This window comes from Labeo rohita, chromosome 5 (assembly GCF_022985175.1).
Source record: "Labeo rohita strain BAU-BD-2019 chromosome 5, IGBB_LRoh.1.0, whole genome shotgun sequence".
Lineage (NCBI taxonomy): Eukaryota > Metazoa > Chordata > Actinopteri > Cypriniformes > Cyprinidae > Labeo > Labeo rohita.
The window spans coordinates 37,313,871-37,338,335 of record NC_066873.1 but is presented as its reverse complement, the minus strand read 5'-3'; the positions used below and the strand labels follow the sequence as shown (position 1 = coordinate 37,338,335).

General features: G+C 33.8%; 1 protein-coding gene across 1 annotated transcript in view; it reads right to left on the bottom strand.

Annotated features, from left to right (window-relative positions):
* Positions 1-24,465, bottom strand: part of galnt9 (polypeptide N-acetylgalactosaminyltransferase 9) — a 112,977-nt gene that overhangs the window by 5,613 nt on the left and 82,899 nt on the right. Inside the window, exons 7-9 of the mRNA XM_051111095.1 lie at positions 10,081-10,266; positions 5,517-5,654; positions 4,378-4,473 (exon numbers count right to left, since the gene is read on the bottom strand). Of these exons, the coding sequence (XP_050967052.1) occupies positions 4,378-4,473; positions 5,517-5,654; positions 10,081-10,266 (420 nt within the window). The remainder of the gene's footprint in view (positions 1-4,377; positions 4,474-5,516; positions 5,655-10,080; positions 10,267-24,465) is intronic.

Below are 24,465 nucleotides of genomic sequence, written 5' to 3'. Positions count from 1 at the left end.
GTATCTTATAATCCGTTTACTGATGGACAGGAGTTGTATGGATTACTTGTGGATTATTGTGATGTTTTTATTAGCTGTTTGGACTCTCATTCTGACGGCACCCATTTGCAACAGAGGATTCACTGGTGAGCAAGTGATGTAATGCTAAATTTCTCCAAATCTGTTCTGATGCAAAAACAGACTCATTTGTGACCCTGAATCACAAAATCAGTCTAAAGTAGCACGGGTATATTTGTAGCTATAGCCAAAAATACATTGTATGGGTCGATTTTTCTTTTATGCAAAAACACATTAGGATATTAATCATGTTCCATGAAGATATTTTGTAAATTTCCTACCGAAAATATATCAAAATTTAATTTTTGATTAGTAATATGCATTGCTAAGAACTTCATTTGGACAACTTTACAGTCGATTTTCTCAATATTTTGATTTTTTTGCACTCTCAGATTCCAGATTTTCAAATAGTTGTATCTCAGCCAAATATTGACCTATCCTAGCAAAGCATACACCAATGGAAAGCTTATTCAGATGATGTATACATCTCAGTTTCAAAAAATTGACACTTGTGACTGGTTTTGTGGTCCAGGGTCACATTTATATCTTGAATGGCCTGAGAGGGTGAGTAAATTTTTAGCAAATGTTAATTTTTGGGTGAAGTATTCCTTTAAGAACACTCCCACATATATAGGCAGTACTTAGCTGTATGATTAAGAGCACCATGACACTGAGGTGTACACAAACTATCTAGAGAGATGGAAGTCTAGATAGCAGCTATCTATTACGGTAAGTACACGGCACTGAATAACACAGGTCAATAATTCAGCTGAAAGTCAATCTCTTAGATATCAGATCCCAAGGTCGGCACATCACAATGAAGTACAAGCTGACATTCAATGAAAATCAAGCTCGCTCTATTGAGTAAAGTTAATCTATAGAACCGAGGGTAATTGTCCAGTTACCAAGGTGAAAACTGCAGGAGGACAATAGAGTGAGTTCATCTTCATGCACACTGTAACATGATTCCAACTCTCATAGCGGCCATGCATTCACTTAGATGATGTATCACACATAGACACGCTCACAGAAGACAAAGCAACTTGAAGGACTTGAATATGCTTCTGATTTCGGATTGAATTTACAAGGCTACAGATATTTGTAATATTAATTTAAATAAATTAAAAAAAATAAAATAAATAAATGTAAATGATTAATTATTGCTGTGGCTTCAATGACAAAGTGGCCATGAATCATTCCTGTTTTTAATTTGTCGTTGGGCAAGGAGATGAAAAATGTGGAGGAAAAAAATGAAGCTTAGCGGTATCATGTAAAACCAGCTTTTATTGTAATTTGATGATACAATGGGAATATACTTCAATTGCTTTATTTCCCTTAGGCCTGGATTATGGACTAAGACTGCCATTCCCTTACAAGATTTAGGAGGAAGGAAGACAGAACGAGGCGGAGAGAGAGAAAGAGACTGTATTTTTCAAAGGATCATGTCTCTATTGTGTATGAATGACAGCGAAAAGGTCAAATCGTGCTGTCAAAGGTCACAGCCCGGTAGGAGAACTGTTTGATTATTCCACATCCATTTAATCCGAATGAATAAAAATGTCAGATGTCAAAGTCACATAAACTGATGACTTATAACAACTATTTTGCAAGGGTGGCAGTTATGAAAGGACAGGACACAAACTGAGATACAATCTACAGGTAATTTCAACCTAGGCTGCTCTCTTTCTCCAGGCAATGGTGCAATGCACCACGAATGTGAAGTAAGTGTACACTGAGGTTGACAAGATGTGTTTCAATTACAAATCTAATTTAATTCTCGCGATTCACATCAATATGTGCTTGTAAAAATTATGATTTTTTTCCCTCCAGACCGCTGCATATGTCAATCTTGATAGGGTAATTTATCTTTGCGAACGTGGCATATTCTTGGCTCTCTGTCCTAGCATTTGCAAGTAACATGATTCTTGCTGTCTGCTCGGGATACAAATGTAATGTAAATGCAAAGATGTAACCACAAGAAGATTGAGAACAAGATTGAGAGGCGTTTATATATATATGTGTGTGTGTGTGTGTGTGTGTGTGTGTGTGTATATAAACTTGATAAAATTTCACACAGAACTGGACAAAAAAAATGGACTGGACAAAATTATTGGCACCTTGTCATAATTGTAATTTTCAAGCATGTGATGCTCCTGTAATTTGTATTTAGACACACCTGTGGAAAGTAACAGGTATGGGCAATATAGTCATCACACTTGCAACCAGTTAAAATGGAGAAAAGTTGACTCAACCTTCGTGTTGTGTGTCACACTGAGCATGGAGAAAAGAAAGAAGTGTAAAGAGTTGTCTGTGCATTTGAGACAAAAAAATTGTGGAAAACATGGCCAATCTCAAGGCTACAGGTCCATCTCCAGAGATCTTAATGTTCATGTGTCCACTGTGCGCAATATCATCAAGAGGTTTATACCCCATGGCACTGAAGCTAACCTCCCTGGACGTGAATGGAAGAGCAAAATTAATGAAAAATTACAACGAAGGATTGTTTGAATGGTGGATAAAAACCCTGATTAACTTCCAAACAAATTCAAGCTGATCTGCAGACACAGGGTACAACAGTGTCAGCTCGCACTATCCGTCGCTATCTGAATGAAAAGGGACGCTATGGTAGGAGACCCAGGAGGACACCACTGCTGACACAAAGGCATAAAAAGCAAGACTGGAGTTTGCCAAAACTTATGTGACAAAACCACAATCCTTCTGGGAGAACGTACTGTGGACAATGAGACAAAAGTAGAGCTTTTTGGTAAAAGACATCATGGCACTGTTTACGGAAAAAGAAATGAGGCCTTCAAAGAAAAGAACACAGTCCCTACAATCAAACATGGTGGAGGTTCAAAGATGTTTTGGGGTTGCTTTGCTGCTTCTGGCACTGGATGCTTTGACTGTGTGAACAGTATCATGAAATCGGATGATTACCAAAGAATTTTAGTTATTTTTTTCCAAACGGCGTGCTACCAAATATTAAGTTTAAGGGTGCCAATAAGTTTGTCCAGTGCATTTTTTGGGTTCTGTGTGGAAGTGTATCAGATTTGACTTTTCTTCTCAGTTTTTTGTGTTGTTCCAATGCAAACAAACAAAAAAATAAAGATGTGAGTACCAAAACATTTGCAACTGCAACAATTTTCTGAGAGAAGCGTTTCATTTTCTGACAGAATTGCAAGGGTGCTGATATTTTTGGCCATATACACACACACACACAGTATACACGCTGCTGTTCAAAAGTTTGGGATCTGTAAGATTCTTAGTGTTTTTTAAAGGAATCTCATCTGGTCAACAAGGCTGCATTTATTTGATCAATAATCCAGAAAAAAACTGTAATATTGTGAAATATTATTACAATTTAAAACAATGATTTTGTATTTTAATATACTTTAAAATATAATTTATTTCTGTGATGCAAAGCTGAATTTTCAGCATCATTACTCCAGTCTTCAGTGTCACATGATCCTTCAGAAATCATTCTAATATGCTGATTCATTATCAATGTAGGAAACAGTTGTGCTGCTTAAAATTTTTTTGTAACCTGTGATACTTTTTTTTTTAAATAGACATCTTTTCTAACAATACAAGTCTTTACTATCATGTTTTATCAATTTAACATTCTTGATAAATAAAAGTATAAATGTCTATCAATACTTTAGTTCTTTTTAAAGATGTATTCATAAAAGAATCCTGAAAAAAAGTTTCGCAGGTTACAAAAAATATTAAGCAGGACAACGGTTTTCAACACATAATAAATCAGCATATCAGACTGGTTTCTGAAGGATCATGTGACACTGAAGACTGGAGTAATGACTGAAGAAAAGTCAGCTTTGCAACACAGAAATAAATTATATTTTAAAGTATATTAAAATAAAAAAACAATTTTTAAATTGCAATAATATTTCACAATATTACTGTATTTTCTGTATTTTGTATTTCAAATAAATGCAGGCTTGATAAGAAAACTAAAGAAAACATTTAAAATCTTACTGATTCTAAACTTTTGAATGGCAGTGTATAATTATATTTTTCAGTATTCTTTCCTAAATAGAAAGTTCAAAAGAGCAGTGTTTATTTCAAACAGAAATATTTTGAAACAATGTGAAAGTCTTTGATCAATTTGCAATAAAAATAAAATGAAACAGAATAAAAATAAAAGTATTAATTACAAAAAACTTAACAAATAAATATATAGAAAATTTAAATAATAAATACAATATTAATAATAATAATAATAAAAAAAACATACTGGCCCCAAACCAGTGGTGTAATTATTCTAATAAAAAGCTAGAAACACTAGAAAAAAAACACACTTACCTGTGACGACATGCCGTGACATGGGTAGAGTATGGCCCTGTCGTCCTCCTCTGACCCCTGATCAAGGCAGTATCCGCTGGCTTTACTGTTTCGCACCTAAAAAATAAGCAAACGTTAATAAACACAGGCAGCTAAATCATGACGCATGAAGCGTGAGCACACTGTGTACTATTAAGTTTCCCAGTTTAGCTTATAGCATTAGTGCTGCTCTGAATGTTGAACATAAATGCACGCACACATGCTTTGTCAAATCCATTTGGGAGATGACAACATTGACCGTCCATTAAACCTAATACTGGACAGAGGATGAGATATGTGGAATTTGTGGTCTGGCAGGGATATTTTCAGAGACAAACTATTCCAGTATAGCTATAGATTTCCCGCCCATGCAGTTCCAGAAATCAATGTAGAAAAGCAGGTCTCATTTTTTCTTCAACAAATTGAAAATACTGTACGATTTTTCTTCTTTTGAGATTTAGCACTGTTGAATTCTCTCTCTCTCTCTCACGCTCACACACACACACACACACACACACACACACTCCTCCCTCCTTCTACCCACACACACTCCAAAGTTAATAAGGGCCTCATTAAATCTCATTATGAGGAAATTGGAGCTAATCCCAATGCTTGCTACACTGTTGCTATGGAAACCAATTATCTTTACATTTCTACTGTATTACTGCGTTTTTTACCATTTGGTACAAAAATACAAATTGCAGTGCTTAATGTAATCATATGGAAATTACCATATAGTCAAGAAATATAGTTGTTTCTCAGTCGCCTTAGCGAGAATCACAGAAAAATAACATATTAAACTTTGATGTAGCACTTTAATTGTAATGGTTCCTTAATGGTTGATGGTTTTTGTTAAATGAACCATTAATTACGTGTACACACACACACACACACACACACACTCGTAGATAGTATATACAGGTAGTATATACTTTGAATCTTTAGCAAGCTGTTAAAGTGAATTATTACTTTAATATCTGCCAAAAACAAAGTGTAACAGAATGATGGATCTTCACAGGATTATAGAGACATTAAACTAACAGTGTGTGAAAGTATATGCCTTTCTATGAAAGGTTTTGTTGGTTTAAAAGGTGCATGAAGGGTTGGTTTGTCTTTATCACCTCTCCGTAAGTGATGGTGTTATTGTAAATCCTCATCTCGGGATAGACATGCTCGAGGTACCAGCGAAAGTTCCTGCAGTTCATTTTCTTCCTCAGCGCTACACGTTCTGACACGTCTCCAAAATCCACTCCTGGGTTCTGCAACAACAGAAAAAGACTGTTAGTAGTCATTTGGCAGGCGCTGTTTTATGCAAAACAACATAAACACACTAATTACAGGAGCAGCTCCTCCGGGACTCTGTGTTAAAAAAAATACCACAAGCCACTTTATATGTATGAATTCTAGTATATGAATTCTTTTATTTTACTTACAATATTAATATCACTATCTATATATCTATTATCTACAGTTTTATGTAAAAGTTTGAGAGCCCCTTGCATAATCTGTGAAAATGTGAATAATTTTAACAAAATAAGGGACATCACACAAAATGCATGTCATTTTTTATTTAGTACTGTCCTGAGTAAGATACTTTACATAAAAGATGTTTACATATAGTCCACAAGACCGAAAAAAAAAAAAAACAGCTGAAATTATTAAAATAATCCCCTGCAAAAGTGTGGGAACCCTTGGTTCTTAATACTGTGTGTGGTTACCTGGATGATCTACAACTGTTTTTTTGTTTTGTGATGGTTGTTTATAAGTCCCTTGCTTGTTCTGAACAGTTAAACTGAGTACTGTTTTTCAGAAAAATCCTCCAGGTCCTCCAGATTCTTCAGTTTTCTAGCATCTTTTGCATATTTGAACCCTTTCCAGTAGTGACTGTATGATTTTATGATTCATCTTTTCACACTGAGGACAATTGAGGGGCTCAAACACAACTATTAAAAAAGGTTCAAACATTCACTGATGCTCCAGAAGGAAACATGATGTATTAATAGCTGGGGGGTGAAAACTTTTTGAATTTGAAGATCAAGGTAAATTGTACTTAATTTGTCTTCTGGGAAACATGCAAGTATCTGCTGTTGCTTCCAAAAGGGCAGTATTAACTGGAAAAAAGATATTTCAACAAAATAATTAATCCTGTTCAAAAGTTTTCACCCCCCAGCTCAAGGTGACTGAAACCCTGTGACAGGAGGTTGTCCAGATGAAGGCCAAAAGGATGACCCTTTCAGCCACTGCAAGAGAAGTTTTTCATTGCAAATCTGTGATTTCTCAAATATTGCAAGTTTACAATGACACTAATTCATTCAAGTCCCCCAAAAAGGCAATGCAGAGACTCTCAGTGAGGAATTGGTTCAACACTGCAGCTGGAATTGCTTGCCAGTTCAGCGGGTAAGAATCTGTCTCAGCCAAGCGGCAACCTCCTGCTCTCTCTATTGAAACCAACACGGAAGAGACTTAAACTGCAACTCATCGACTGGCTGCTAGAGACCGGCTCCAAAAGGGAGTCAATCCCATAGACTCCCCATGTTAAAATGCCCAGCAGAAAAAAAATGTTTACAGCCTGGTTCAAAAAGTGATTTTGGTCTATGTAGCTAATTGTGCCCTTCATGTCAATTGTGAGGGGGGTGATTTTATTTATAACTCATCCGTTTAAATTATATTAAGCCTTGAAGTTCTGCATAATTTAGGGCGTGGCCACTTGAGTGACAGGTGGATTGCCGCTGATGTCACCACTGTCGCACTAGGCGGGCGTGGTTTCACCAACCAGCTCCACCCACGCCCCGCTTCTTTGCCCATTTTCCATTATCTGGGAGTGACATGCAGTGACGCGATTCCAAGATGGCGACGGCCAACTCCCACCCACTAAGACCTTCAAAAATGCTCTTCAGAAACCTATGGGTGATGTCACAGACACTACGTCCATATTTTTTACAGTCTATGGTCTCAGCATATTTAAGAGAAGTTGGACTGAAAGTGCACTCTTCAGCAGAAAGAATCAAAAGGCTGTGTGGGAAGAGGAGGATTGGTTCAAAGTTCACTTTAGTGATGAGAGCAAATTTATTTGGGTCTGATGGGAAACATTTTTTTTTTTAAAGACTAAAGCCCAAGTGCATAAAGAAGTCAGGGAAAGGTGGAGGAGGAAGTATCATGGTTTGGGGGATGAGTTGGGCCTCTTATACAGCTACAGTATACGGCAGGGTGAATGCAAATGTTTATCAGAAGCTCCTTCAGGAAAATGTGATACCTTCCCTGTACACATCTCCCAATCAGCCTGCAATTTTAATGCAAGACAATGCCCCCTGTCACACTGCAAAATGGGTAAAGCAGTTGAAGCTAAGAACATTGAAACTGTGAAACAGCCAGACCAGAGTCCTGATCTAAACCCAATTGAAAATCTCTGGAAAATGCTTGGTGACAAAGTTATGGCCAAAAAACTCACTACAGTTAGCAAACTATGGAAGACAGTGGAAATCAGCCGCAGATGTGCTGAATTCATTCATAGCAAAGGCCTCTACACTTCCTACTAACTTCTGACAGCTGTAACCCTCCAAACTTTTAATTGTTATCTTCTTTCATGCTACAGTGGTTACTGTGCTCTAATTTTGATCACCGTGTTCTCCTCAAAATAAAGATTTTTTTGAAATGCCTTGGATATTTTTGTCAAAAATGTTAGTGTATATATATATATATATATATAAGTATGTTGTATAATTATATAAATACATAAACACATTTATATAAAAAAAAAAGTTAAATCAATGACCCCAAATGTCCAAATGTTGTCGGGCCTTATTGCCACACTAATAATAAATGGTGCTACAAATTTAGCTGGCTAATTAAAGAACTGTTCATTTATTAATTTAGTGGGATTACATTCCCACAACCTGCTGTTAACTTAACAGACCGCTCAAGCTTTTTATAGATAGTTACGAGCTTAGGACAGTCTGTTCTTGTACTTCGTATTCGTCATTCACCGTGTTCCATCATCAGACCATCGCTCATGAACAAAAGAGCTCTAATCCGTCTGAAAATTGTCAGGGAGAACAGGAGGAGTGCGTGTTTGCATTTATGTCAGTCATGGGAGACTGCAATTGTTCTTTCATTAGGAGCCGCTAACATGCTAATCATCTGTTTAATTACCAGCGCTAGCGAGTGGGCTCAAGTAAGCATGGAGAAGTGCTCAGCGGATTGAAGCAAAGAACTTCTAATGGTATTCAGGAACTCTGCTAACACACTCAGAATCTAAAACTCAGCCTCTGATGCTGAGTGCTAGCACTAATATGAGTAGGGTTGCCAACCATCATGTAATATACAAAAATGGTCCTGTTTTTCAGGGAACAGAACTATGTTTAATGCATACAGAATGCAGTTGGTTCCATATTTTAAAGGCGTATGTCCAAATAGCTGAGTTCAGTATTTAACTATACTTTTAACAGGGTTTGACGTTCTGTTAATTAAAATGTCTAAAATACAAAGCACTTCCAATGGGATCCTGTTCAACTTGAAATATTAATATACAGCCACAATTCTCTAATGTTATAATTTGTCTATGTAGAAGCTAAATTGCTGTGTTTAATGATGTGTAGCAATTTATTATGACATTAAAATTCATTTATGTTTACAACAGACACAATGAAGTCATATAAAAGTGGCTGTATTTCAAATGCATTTTAGCACTTAATTCAGTCAAGCAATTATATATTTAAACATTTATAGCTGCAAGCATACTAGGAGTGTGCCCTGAAAAAAATGGTGTAGAAACCATTATATACAGGTAAAATAAAATACTTAGTCACTCTTTAAACCTATTTATTATCATCTTTCTTTCTGTCGCAACACTCTCACACTGCTTGAAAAAAAGATGTCTGAGATAACAAATGTATAAATTATTTTCTGTCTAAATCTGCAGTTTGGATATGCAACAGTAACACTGACTAGACTACTTTTGCAATTATGTGGCTTTTTTGTTTTATTAGTAAACATCACTATCATTATTGAGTTCTGAAGACCAGTTATGAGCACAGCGGGGGTATGTTTGTAATAGTACGTGTGTAATTGAACTCTACTGCTTTATGAATATCTATTAATAATGTATACTTGGCTATTATGAACTTGTTTTCCATTTCAAAACTGTGTGGAGATATAATTTTTAAGAGGTGAAGTATCTCATTCCATTTATTGACCAAGGCCATTCCTGAAACACTTCAATGCAATTAAACCTTTTAATAACTTAAGTGCTGGCTCTAGTTGAATTATCTTTTCAATACACCGCTGTTGCTTTCAGGAAGAAAATGAGCCTAGTGTTTACATATCAAGATTCTTAAAATGAAATGCATATTATATTAATTATAATGCTAGTTATTGCAAGGTACAAGAGTGCCCTTCATAAACTCATAAGGAAGGTATTTACAGCATTTTTGTGCGAAACTCAGCATCACTTAGTGCACAGACAATAGCTGCGGTAATTGTGTGCTAAGGACAACATTAAAACTGACTGTGACAAGTTGCCAAACTTAATCTACAAGCTCGTTCTGTGTATTGTGCCTTGCACAGAAGATGCGCAAGTAAATTAATCAGGACAGAATTAATCACAGCAATCATTTTCCATTAACCATTGGCTGCCTAGACTCAAGCAAATGAGGTTAGGTGAGCCTGATTGATAAAACTTTGACTTACATTCATGGGGATATTCCAGGCCATGTAGACATGGGACTTAAACTCATCCATCCAAACTTCTGCTGCCCGCAACGCGTTCCGCTTGGCGTAGTAGTCGATGTCATTGTTGTATGGTTTCTTTGTGCGTTCAATGTGAGCTACTCTGGCACACGGGAGAACCTCCATACTGCCACCACACTGCCACACCTGCAGAGACAGTAAACAAGTTTAGTGAACAACAGGTTCTTATGGAATCACAGTTCCACCATGGAATTAAAAAAAATTAAGACCCTAAATAAAAAGCAGTTCATTTTGAGCTCATATATTTGGTTGAGAATATTTAGATGGCAATATGATGTAAATTGCACATTGCATTTGTTATTGTTATACGCTTACTCTTACAGTCAATGCAATAAAGAAAAACAGTCAAAAAATGGAGTTCAAATTAACTACTTTATTATTCAATTATGGGCACCTTAGCATCAGTGTTGCTCATACTAGAACCTATGGAAGCTTGTTAAATAAATAATAAAAAGGTAAATGGTAAAAAGGTAAATGCGACTTATCTTGCAATTCTGAGTTAATATCTGGCAATTCTGCCTGTGTCTCACAATTGCAAGTTTATATCTCATAATTGTGACTTTTTTCTCCTGATTTTAAGATATGAAGTCAGAATTGCTTGACATAAACTCAGAATTGCTTGATATAAACTTGCAATTGTAGGATAAAGACAGAATTGCCATATATAAACTTAGAATTGTGTGATATGAACTCAGAATAGAGAAATGTTAACTTGCTATTTTGAGAAGAAAAGAAAACGAAACTTGCAATTGCTCGAAAAAGCCAGAATTGTGATATAAAAAGTTACTTTAATAAAATAATTTCATGGTGGAAAAATGGTGGAGTTTTTATCAAGCAATTCTGTCTTTATTTCACCCACTACAAGTTTATATCTCATAATTCAGACTTTTGTCTTACAATTGAGACATATGAACTCAGAATTGCTTGATATAATAATATACAGGAAAAGTCGTAATTGTGAAATATGAAGTCAACATTTCTTGATATAAACTCAGAATTGAGAGATATAAACTTGCAGTTGCAGGATAAAGACAGAACTGTCAGATATCAACTTAGAATTGTGTGATATAAACTAAGCATTGTGGAGAGGTTAGGTTGCTATTTTGAGAAGAAAAGAAATCACAATTGCCCAAAAATGCCAAAATTGTGAGATAAAAGGTTGCAATTACTTACAATTACAATTAAAGTTGCATGGTGGAAACAAAAACATAAATTGTTATTTGTAAACAGAAAATTTATGTTTATGTTTATGTGTCTATCAATTCTGTCTTTATATCACAATTGCAAGTTTACATCTCACAATTCAGACTTTTCTGCTCAGCATAGCAAATTAACATCACAACAATAGAGTTTACATCAAGCAATTCTAAGTTTACATCATGCAATTCTGAGTTCATATCTCGCAATTGGGAAAAAAGTCAGAATTGTGAGATATTAACTCAGAATTACAAGATAAAAAGTCACAATTACATTATTTATTTAGGTATCTATATATTTATTTAAAGGAGAAGTCCACTTCCAAAACAAAAATTCACATATAGTGTACTCACCCCCTTGTCATCCAAGATGTTCGTGTCTTTCTTTCTTCAGTCGTAAAGAAATTATGTTTTTTGAGGAAAACATTTCTGCATTTTTCTCCATATGATGGACTGATATGGTGCCCTGAGTTTGAATGTGGCTTCACAACGATGGTAAACGATCTCAGCCTAGAAAGAAGGGTCTTATCTAGTGAAACTACTGGTTATTTTCATTAAAAAAATACAATTTAAATACTTTTTAATCTCAAACGCTCATCTTGTCTTGCTCTGCCTGAACTGAGTGTTTTCTGACTCAAGACAGTTAGGGTATGTTGAAAAACTCCAATTGTATTTTCTCCCTCAACTTCAAAAAACACTTCAAAATCATCCTACATTGTTGCAGAAGTACCAACCCAGTCTTTGCAAAGTGAACATGCAAAGAAGATCAAACACCCTTAACAAAAAACGGTAAAACAGCAATATAGGACAATTTCGAAGTTGAGGGAGAACATGAGATGGGAGTTTTTCGGCATACCCTAACTGTCAAACACTCCAGGCAGAGTAAGACAGAACGAGCGTTTGGCATTAAAAAGTATATAAATTGTATTATTTTTATTAAAATAACAGATCGCTATGCTGGATAAGACCTTTCTTTCTCAGCTGGGATCGTTTGAAGCCGCATTTAAACTGCATTTTGGAAGTTCAAAATCGGGGCACCATGTCAGTCCATTATATGGAGAAAAATGCAGAAATGTTTTCCTCAAAAAACATAATTTCTTTATGACTGAAGAAAGAAAGACATGAACATCTTGGATGACAAGGGGGTGAGTACATTATATGTGAATCTTTGTTTTGGAAGTGGACTTCTCCTTTAATCCTGTGGTGGAAACAAGCTTCCATAGGTTTTAGTATGAGCAAAACTGATGCTAAAGGGGACATATGATGAAAATCCGAATTTTTTACGTGTTTAAGTGCTATAATCGGGTTCCTGGTGCATCCACCAACCCAGACAATGTTAAAAAGGACAACCCAGTAACTTTTGGTAAGCCTTTCTCTGCAAGCATGTCAAAAAAATGAGCTGCTCAGATTTCGCTCCCTGTGACATAGAAAGGGGATCTTATTATAATAATACCACCCAGTTCTAATGCCATGGAAAAATTTTGAACAAAGCATGCTAAATGTTCTATCGTTGGCTGCACAGATGAGCACAAAACACTTTTTAGAGTCCCAGCCTCAGAGGAGACAAGAGAGCAGCGGATTTATTGATTTATTTACTGTATATTTCACCGCTGCCACACAGACCTAATATAAACATACGATTTCTTTCCCAGCTTTTTACCTTCATAGACATAATGACTGTTTTTGTAACTCATGCGTTTTTAACATTAACGTACATATTTGCGCATACAAGCGCAATAAGACATGAAAGAGAACTTAGTTTAGTACTCACATGCCGTGTAACAGCCTGTTCTGGAAAAGGGGGCAGGGAGCAGCAGCTCATTTTCATTTAAACAGACATGCACGAAAACAACGTATTTCTGCTTCCACTCAAAACAGGCACATTCAAAATGATATAATAAATTGATAGGGGAATTTTAAGTTGAAACTTTACAGACACATTCTGGGGACACCTGAGACTTATATTACATCTTGTAAAAAGGGGCATAATAGCTCTCCTTTAAATATAAATTGAACTCCATCTATTTGTGCTTATTGCATTCTATGCTGACTGTCCTTACTGTGAGAGTCAGCATATAACCATAGCAAGTGATATGCAATTTACAGCTTATGAAAAAAGAACAAAGTCAAATTTATTTCCATCTAAATATTCTCAACCAAACATCAGATTGAGCTCAAAATGAACTGCTTTTTATTTAGGGCGCCTCAACTTGCCCGTTGAGGTTTGCCCCCATCATAATAGAAAGTGTGTGAGCTTGCTTGATACAGCAATTAAGTGTTAAGGGCCATTAGTTTGTGCTGAGATGAGAGAATCAGGGGATGATAAATGAATGTGTGGAAGAACGAGTGCAAATATGTTCTTCCCCTGAGACCCACCAGTCACACTATTATGCTGACTCTGTGTGTCTGCCTCCACATCACAGAAATATATGAAAAAACAGGCAGTAAATGTATGCCATTATAAAGCAGATCCAGCTTGCTGCTGCAGTGATGACAGGGGCACAAGAAAGTTCAAGGAAACAGTGCTGAAACTGCTTGGCTGCTGGAGATTAGATACAGAAGGTCTACTGACCTGAAAGGCCAGAGACTTACAAATGAACATATGTAGATTAATAATCGGCTATTAATGTTACAGGTGGATAGCTTGGAAAAGATTACGTATGGCACTGGACAAGGCATCCTTGGATTTTGAAATAGAAATACGTAAGAGAACAACAGTGACAGTGCTATTAGATTTGAAAGTACTACTTTCTTTACTTTTTAGCGCTTAACTGAAGATTCTTGTACCAGAGAATTTTTTTACCTCACCTTTTGACTTTGACAGCTTTAAGAGTTGTATATGTACAGTAAATGAAAAAAAAATGTCAAAGAAACAAAGGCTTTAATTTAGCAAGGATGCACTGAATTGATCAAAAGTGACAGTAAAGACTTTATTTTAAAGATTATTACAAAAAAAAATCTACTTGCAATTCTTTTAAACTTTTTATTAATTAAAAAACCTGAAAAAAAAAATCACAAAAAATATTAAGCAGCATAACTGTTTTTAACATTCATAATAATAAAATGTTTTCAAAATTATGAAAATCCAGCTGTACCATTATAATGTTAATTGCATTTTAAGATATATTAAAACAGGAAACAGTTGTTTCATATTGCAATAATATTTTAATGTATATTTGATCAAATAAATGCAGCCTTGGTGAGTGTAAGCAAATTCTTTCATAAAAAAAATAAAATAAAAAAATTACCAACCTCAGACTTTTGAAAGTCCATTTAAAAGTCTGCTCAAAGTACAAACATCTTTTATTAACATAAATTAAATTTCTGTGATTATATGCTGCTTGAAAAAACAGTATTCAGTCAGAATACAAAGCTAATTTTCAATACTCTGCTTTCTGAAACCAGGTGACGTAAACAGGGACGCTAGAACAAGAACTAATTGAAGACCAAATTAATATTTTGAACTAAAAGAAATTCAAATAAAAGAAGAAGTCAAAAGCACAAATACACAAAGGAAAAAATAATGAAGACGCTTAGAATTAATCAAGACAGAAAAAGGCATAAAATAACAAAGACTGCCTCGAACAGCGTTGTGCATTTTTGTTGGCTTTCGACTTGAGAGCTATCAGCCGAAGCGCGCTGCCTCTCTTTCACACACCTTGGCTTTGAGAGCTAGGGGTCCTCTATCTTCCACTAACCGTGACATTAATGGAACTAGCTTTGCATTCACTGACTTTCATTAGCTGTGAAAATACTTTCAACTTCAGCACCACTGATCCATAGTGCAACCTTGGTGTACAAAATCAATCTCAAGAGTAGTAGAGTTCTGTTATGGTCTCACAACCAGACGACACATGCTGTAGGTCTACCTTTTTCCTGCTCTCTCACTCTACAGTGAATACTCCATTGTGTGCTTTGTTCAAGCTCGATAAAAGCCTACTTTCAGTCACGGAGCAGACAAAAGACAACAAATTAACTTGTTAGCCTTCAGTGTTTGGATTAGAGTTGAGTAAAGAGACTGCCCACTCTCTCAGAAGGAAGCTGAAAACCTGTATTAAACAGCACAATGCTGGTGTTACCAAAGACAATTAAAACCCCCAAACCTATCGCACAATCACTTTACATGATGATAAGGAACAACGCTGAGATAACAACCCATGACATCAAAATACAAGTTAGCATTGAGGCTATCTATATGCTAATGTACTAAATGTTGACTAAATTAACTTGTAGCACATCATTTCTGTTGAACCAAAAATACTGATAACTTGTGTTGTTTGGAGAGGCATATTAATTTGTTTTTTGGCCAAATAAAATGCTCTGTAGTATAAGCATGTCGCAATCCCTTTAAATAAACACCGCCTGGTTTCTGGTGTCTTCATTGCTTTTGTGTGCAAAATCTGTCAAGAGAGGTTTTATAGGCCTGTGATGTAAACTAAATACTGCTGACTATTATGCTGAAAAATAAATAAATAAACAAACTTCCTGTTTCAAAAAGAAATGCATTAACACAGGTAAGAAAATACAAAGCCAAATTCATTTTGTTAGTGTGCATTATCAAACATGCAATATTCAGCTTGGTATGTAAAAAGATTAATTAGTTAATTAATCAATTAATTAAAACAAATTATTGGAGTACGTTTTACAAGAAAATACTATTTCAGTCTTTCTACAATACAATTTCATGTATAATTCAGTGTTACTTGCCATTTCTTTTTAACTATTTGTGAAATTTACTAGCAACTTCTCAGTGAAAATTGACTGAAATCTTACATCTACCTAAATCTTACCGTTTTTAGGTAAGTGATTAAAGAAAGTGCTTTATAGTGGCTTTTTCATATCTTACAATAACTTGTGTTTTTACGCTTGCTTCTGAATATGGAAGCCCTTTTCTGCCACTAAATAATTGCAACTTTTTGCAATTCTGAGAAAAAAAAAGTCTGAATTGTGAGATTTGAACTTGCAATTTGGAGGAAAAAAGTGAGAATTGCAAAATATATATTCTTTTATAATAAAAAATTGTGAGTGAAAAAGTCTGCAAGATATAAGCTTGCAATTCTGACTTTTTTCTTAGAATTTAGAATTTTAGAATTTAAACTTGCATTTGAGTTGTATCATGCAATTCTTAAAAAAAAAAAAGCAGAATTTCAAGTTTATATCTCGCAGTCGTAATTCGCAATTGTTTATATCTCGCTATTCTGACTTTTTTCCTCAGAATTGTGAGTTTAAATCTCGCAATCATGAGTTTTTTCTCATACAGTTGCGAGTTTATATCACTTAGGAAAAAAAAGGCAGAATTTTATCTCAAATTTTTTTAACTTGCAACTGCGCGTTTTTATCTTATAATTGCGAGATATAAACTCTTAGTTTATATCATGCAATTCTGAGAAAAAAGTCAGAATTGCGAGTTTAAATCTCGCAATTATGAGTTTGTAACTCGCAATTCTTACTTTAACTTGCAATTCTGAGTTTTATATTGCAATTGCGAGTTTATCCCTGCTGAAAAAAACAGCTAAAACCAGCCTAGCCTTGGTTGGTTTTAGCTGGTTTAAGCTGGAAGTAGCTGGTTTCGGCTGGTCTCCCAGCCTGGTCACACTGAAAGTGGCCAAAACCCCTCTAAAACCAGCCTGCTGACCAACTAAGACCAGCCTGGATTACCAGCTAAAACCAGCCATCCACCTTAAGCTGGTTTTAGCTGTTTTTTTTTTTTAGCAGGGATATCACACAGCTCTTACAAAAAAGTCAGAACTGCGAGTTCATATCTCGGAATCATGACTTTTTAACACGCAATTGCAAGTTTATATCTCACAATTGCAAAATATAAACTCGCAATCAAGACTTTTTTTCAGAATTGCAAGTTTATATCTTTATCTTTTATATCTTTATCTTTATAACTCTCAATTGCGAGTTTATACTTCACGCAATTCTAAGAAAAGAGTCTTGACTGTGAGTTTATATCTTGCAACTTTAATGAGCAATTTGCAAGTAAAAAAGAACTCAGAACTGCAAGATTTAATATTAATATTTAATATTTAATATCAGTCTTTTTTTTCACCTCAGAATTGGACATTAACTTGCGTTTGAGATATAACTTGAGTTTATATCTCACAATTCTAAAAAAAAAGTCAGAATTATGAGTTTGTAGAGATGTAAACTCGTAATTGCGAGGAAAAAAGTCATATTTGTGAGATAAAAAGTAGCAATTACCCTTTTTTATTGTTTATTCGGCAGTGGAAACATGCTTCCATCATCTGAATGACTGGATATCACAGAATAAATCTGCACACACTGAGGCAAAATATATTCTGACAAATCATATAGGCCCATAATTGCATATATGTAGGATGTCCTCTATAAAAATAGCCTCTGTTACTGTTTATATTTGACCTTCTTTGCGTATAAGCGGGAGTGATATTTTATGATTCAAGAGACAGTAGGGCACTATCATGCAGATCACGTTCCTGCACGTCTTCCTGCAGGTTTCTTTCATAACATTAGTAAAACAAATCATACTCTCTCTGGACTCAGGAGCCGTGTTGATGAAATGATGATTGTTGAAGAGCACCGACAGAAGCACATTTACCTCACGCTGAGAGGGTGGGACTGTCATTACTGAGTTCCACTTTTTTCCAGCCGTAATTAAGCGGTCTGGAGACGAGGCATCAAGGTCAAACAACACATGTCGAGCAAGATGGTGGCAGTACAACTGAGCTAGAGCCAGGAACACACTCTATAAGATTTTGCTGTCTGAGACAAAGTTTTCTTTAAATATTGGGCAAAGCCATTCAATACTGTTAAAACCAATACTGTCTAAAGCCCTCAGATGAGCATTGTATTGAGTATTGATTAGTTTAACAAGCAACAATAAAAAGGTGAGTGTACAAATGACTAAAAAATATACTATGTGTTAGTGCAATGCCAGATTTTTTTTACTATAACTATATAAAACACTAAGTATGATTCACTTTGTTAAATAATTCAATGCATAAACCATCTGCAATCTAGTTTAATCACACATCACCCTGCAGTAGCTATCAGATCCGATCTCCCAGACTGGCAATTGTGGTGAGCAAAATTCGCTCAGCACAGATTTTGTGCGATTGCAGTTACACGATTTGCATAATTCCTTTAGTGAACCGGGCGCTAAAACAATGCAAATAGCGCATGCAAATTAATGGTGCTATCAGCGAGTGCAATTCATTTACTCCTCCTTCTTACTCTTAATCAGCCATGTTTGGCCAGTGTTAGACTGATGTATTTTCATTTGTTTTTAAAAAGTTACATCATCTCATCCACTGAGACACATCCCAACCCTCTGAGAAAATCCCGCACCTCCTCTCTTGCTCCCTGAGCATTATATTTTCTGTCTCACTCTCTTTCCCATTCTTTCTGTGACAGGGAACAGACAAAGCTTTGCCATCTATTATTTTAATCACGTTAATTATACCAGACGGTTTTATGTGATGTACGGTTCAGATCAAGCACTGGCTAATTTAATTGGACCCTCTTGCCAGCCTGTGCTCTCTGAGTCATATTTCAATGATCAGCCGCTATTGATGATCATTACAATGATAAAAATAGCAATAAAAGGGCATGACTTAATGCTGTCAAACTAGGGGATAGATAAAAGTGCCACGGTAATTCATACTGAGACTTTAAAAAAAGGTACTAAAAACGATTTTGACATTGTGTCTCACTACCGCTCATTACGCTTCACCTGTAGAAATGATTTGGTGGTGAACAGCATAGATCCTCTTACAAACATTAACCATGGTGATATATACAGTATATACACAAAAAAACCCCAACAACAATAAAAATGACTAAAGCACATAACACAATTACTAAAACTTACATTCAAAATAAGTTAAAGTCCTAAAATCACAGAAACTAAAAAAAATTGTACATGTATATAAAATAATAGTTAATCATTAATTTAATTTCTTAATAAGTAATTAATTAAAGCTATATAGTAATATAAAAAAACTAATAAAAATGACTAAAGCACATAACAAAATTACTACAACTTACATAAAAAATAAGTTGAAGTACTAAAATCACAGAAACTAAAATAAATGTTTACATGTATATAAAATAATAATTCATCACTAATTTAATTTCTTAATAAGTAATTAATTAAAGCTATATAGTAATATAAAAAATAAAAATGACTAAAGCACATAACAAAATTACTAAATCTTACATAAAAAATAAGTTGAAGCACAAATATCACAGATCACAGAAGCTAAAATCCATTTTACATGTATATAAAAGAATAATGAATTATTAATTACATTTCTTAATAATAATTAAGCAATTAATTAAAGCTATATAATAATATAAAAATAAAAAAAAATAAAAATGGCTAAAGCACATAATGAAATTCCTAAAACTTAAAACTTCCTAAAACTTCCTAATAATAATTATTAATTAAAGCTATATAGTAATATAAAAATAAAAAAATAATAAAAATGACTAAAACACATTACAAAATTAGTAATACTTGCATAAAAAAATAAATTGAAGTACTAAAATCACAAAAACTAAAATAAATCTTACATGTATATAAAGAATAATTAATATTTAATTTAATTTCTTAATAATAATTAATGAATTAAAGCTATATAGTAATAAAAATAAAAAATAATAAAAATGACTAAAGCATATAAAATTACTAAAACGTACATAAAAAATAAATGAGTTAAAGTTGAAGTACTAAAATCACAGAAACTAAAATAAATAATAATAATTAAGTAATTAATTAAAGCTATATAGTAATATAAAAATAAAAAATAATAAAAATGACTAAAGCACATACAATTACTAAAACGTACATAAAAAATAAATGAGTTAAAGTTGAAGTACTAAAATCACAGAAACTAAAATAAATAATAATAATTAAGTAATTAATTAAAGCTATATAGTAATAAAAATAAAAAAATAATAAAAATTACTAAAGCACATAAAATTACTAAAACGTACATAAAAAATAAATGAGTTAAAGTTGAAGTACTAAAATCACAGAAACTAAAATAAATAATAATAATTAAGTAATTAATTAAAGCTATATAGTAATATAAAAATAAAAAATAATAAAAATGACTAAAGCACATAAAATTACTAAAACTTACTTAAAAAATAAAGTACTAAAATCACAGAAACTAAAATAAATTTTACATGTATATAAAAGAATAATTCATTATTAATTTAATTTTTGAATAAAAACTAAGTAATTAATTAAAGCTATATAGTAATATAAAAATAGAAAAAATAATCAAAATGACTAAAGCACATAACAAAATTACTAAAACTTACACCAGAAATAAGTAATTTTAGGTTGAAGCACTAAAATCACAGAAACTAAAACAACATTTAAATAAAAACTAATTAAAATATTTATATATTTATATATAAAAAATGACTAAAGAGAATAATAAAACAAAACTAAAAATTAAACTAAAAAATAAATAAGTTGAAACGGAAGTACTAATACTAAACTAAAATTGTATTTATTTTTTATTTAGTTATTTTAATTTTAAATTATTTATTTATTATTTTATTTCCTAATAATAATAATTAGAAATTAATTAAAGCTACATAAGAATATAAAAAATGAATAGAAATGATTAAACGTAAACTAAAATTAAACAGAAAATCTAAAAATAAAATAAAAACTAATCAAAATATTGATAAATACTACAATAGTACAAAAATATCACTAAACTACAACAATGATATTTATGCATATCATTAAATGACATCCAAAAGAAATGCTTGACTTTATACTAGGATAGGCAGGATAAATCTGGCTAGACGTGTCTAGCTTTGGCTATTGGACTATGAAAGAGAAACCTTGAGCCTGAAAGCATCTGTCCACTGGTAAAATAGGTAAAATGAGTTTATTCCAGATCTGCAGGGTGAGCTAAGCCTAATGGAAATCATAAAACTCAATTTTGGCTCAGATGAGAAAATAAATATAGATAGTACAGTGAGGGAAACACTGGAACAAACATCTCAGCTCAGGTTTTTACAAGCTTTCTGTGCCTTATTAATAATTTTGTCAGCTGTCAAGCAATATCTTTATTAAATGACTTAAGCTTTATTTTTGCCATTTTTTAATTTTATTTTAAAAATGCATATCATTAAATAACATCCAAACAAGATGCTTGAGTTTATACAAGGCTAGGCAGGATAAATCTGGCTAGACGTGTCTAGCTTTGGCTACTGGACTATGAAAGAGAAACCTTGAGCCTGAAAGCATCTGTCCACTCTGAGAAACTCAAATAGGATAATCGACTTTTCCATTGTGCCCTCTGGGGACATTCAAAAAAAATTCCAATTACATATTCATTTTCCCTCCCAGGACTCACAACCAGGATAAGATGCATGGACTGCATTTCTGCCAGTGAGCTTTACTAAATGAATTATAATTTCCCCTTCAGCCGTCGCTAACTGTGTTTGCAGAGGATCTTTAAACTATTTGGATTGAGTTGCATGGTAATACAGTCGTTTTTGCAAAGACATGAAGATAAAAATGACATAAGGAAATGGAATCGGATGACTGCACATACTTATGATAATGTCTAAGCATACAAACACTAGCATTCAAATATGACTTAACGAGGAATCCTTTGAGATAAATAAAGGTTTATATTTGCCATTCAGCTGTTCAAAATACACAGTAAATGTTTTCTCCTTTCATATTACATGTCTACATGTAATTCTAAATCACTGGTAGGAAGGCTGCATGCTGTGGAGTTCTTGGAGCGTAGCAGGAAAAATAATCTTCTCACGCAGAGCATGTGATGATATATAATGCAGTGATGTTTGAAGGTTAATGTTAAGTTTAAGCTCAGGGACGTTAGAACTCATAAATCAAGACTTGGCTCTAAACTGTCAGACAAATGCAAGCACGCAAAGGCCCAATTCTCTATGTAATGGGCTAACTTTCAGATGGCAAGGACCACACGATATGAAGATCTCCTTTATAAAATATAAAGACGGCTTTAGAATTGTATGTACAGTATAAACACCTGTTTATGCTCTGAGAGAGAAAAAAAGTGATATTACAAAGATATAAAATGCTTGCAAAATAAAATAACTGCTGTAAAAAATGTCAATGTACTAAAGCCAAAATAAATTCAAATAATAAAATAATTATTACAGGAGAACTCCACTTCCAGAACAAAAGTTCACAAATAATTTACTCACCTCCTTGTCATCCAAGATGTTCATGTCTTTCTGTCTTCAGTCATAAAGAAATTATGGTTTTTGAGGAAAGCATTTTAGGATTTTTCTCCATATAATGGACTTCATTGGTGCCTCGATTTTGAACTTCCAAAATATAGTTTAAATGCAGCTTCAAATGGCTCTAAACGATCCCAGCTGAGGAAGAAGGGTCTTATCTAGCCAAACGATCAGTCATTTTTTTCAGAAAATAAATGTCAATATAATTTTTAAGCACAAAAGCTCAAGTAGCACAGGCTCTGGGATGTGCGTTCACTACGCTACGTACTATTGAATCAAGAAAGGTCACGTGGAACGTAGGCGGAACTACTGATCCAGTGTTTACAAAGCGAACGCGCAAAGACTAAGAAAGTGCAAGTACGTTTGTAAACACTGTTTACAAACAAAAAGGTACAACGATGTCCTCTCAAGTTGTAGGAGAAAATAAGATATACTCAGACATACTCAGTAAACAGACAACGAACTTACACGTGATTCGTAGTAGTGACGGGAAGTTCGGATCATTTTACCGACTCTGACCTTTGAGTCTCGTTCAGCAAAATGAACAAAACTTTTTTCAAGCCATTTCGTTCATTTTAGCAAAATATAATTAAAATGTTACGTGTTACTTCCCTAACACATCTACTGCTTACAAAAATGTTGATCACACTACAAACAAGACAAAACTATAATGCTATAAGAAACAGAAAAGATTAATTCATTGTTTACCTGGGTCTTTAGTCTGTGATTACCTCACCTCACTTCTTATCTGACAAGTTTTCGGGTTTGAGTTGTTTGTTCATCACGTGACAGCCACATAAGAAGAACGAATGACTCGGAAAACCCGAAGACTCGAAACAGCTGAACTAATTCCAGTACTGAACCTAATACGATGTTGCGCATGCGCGACTGAATGAATCACTCCCTGAGACGATTCGTTCTTCCCGAGTCACATTGAAGATTCGTTCAAAATGAAAGAATCGTTCAAAAATGATCCATTACGAATTCGTAGCATTGTGGACGCGCATCACAGAGCCTGTGCTACATGAGCTTTTGTGCTTAAAAAGTATACACATTTTTATTTTTCGAAAAAAATGACCAATCGTTTCGCTAGATCCTTCTTCCTCGGCTGGGATAATTTAGAGCCCTTTGAAACTGCATTTAACTGCATTTTGGAAGTTCAAAATCGGGGGCACAACTGAAGTCCATTATATGGAGAAAAATCCTGAAATGTTTTCCTCAAAAAACACAATTTCTTTACGACCGAACACAGAAAGACATGAACATCTTTAATGACAAGGGGGTGAGTAAATTATTTGTAAATTGTTGTTCTGGAAGTGGACTTCTCCTTTAATATTAATATTGTCTAAACTGCAAACAACAACAACAACAAAAAAAAAACAATTTGTTGAGTCAACTTAAAATAATTTGTTACCCAACTCAAATAAGTTTATTCAACTTAAAATGTCAAGTTGTACTAGGTCACAACGTAGATATTTGAGTTGACTAAACTAAAAATTTGGTTTGTTAAACGTAAAAGCTGGGCTTGTTACCTAGCTGCCTAAAAATGTTTTAATTGAATCAACTAAAATATATCTGTTGTCACTTACTACAACTTAACATTTTAAGTTGACTAAACATTTTTAAGTTGACTAAACTTAAAATTTTAAAGTCAGCCAGGTAACAAATTATTTTAGGTTGACTCAACAAATTGTTTTGTTACAGTGTAGAAACTATTTACTTCTATTTACTCAGTAATCTTTTTTCTCTACCCTCTATTTATTTGTACAGAACTTCTATAAAATAAATATTGCAGCAAAATATTTTTATGAAGAATATTATCCTCTAATTCAATAATAGTAGGTACAAACTCAAAAATAAAATAAAAGAAGAAACAATTTAT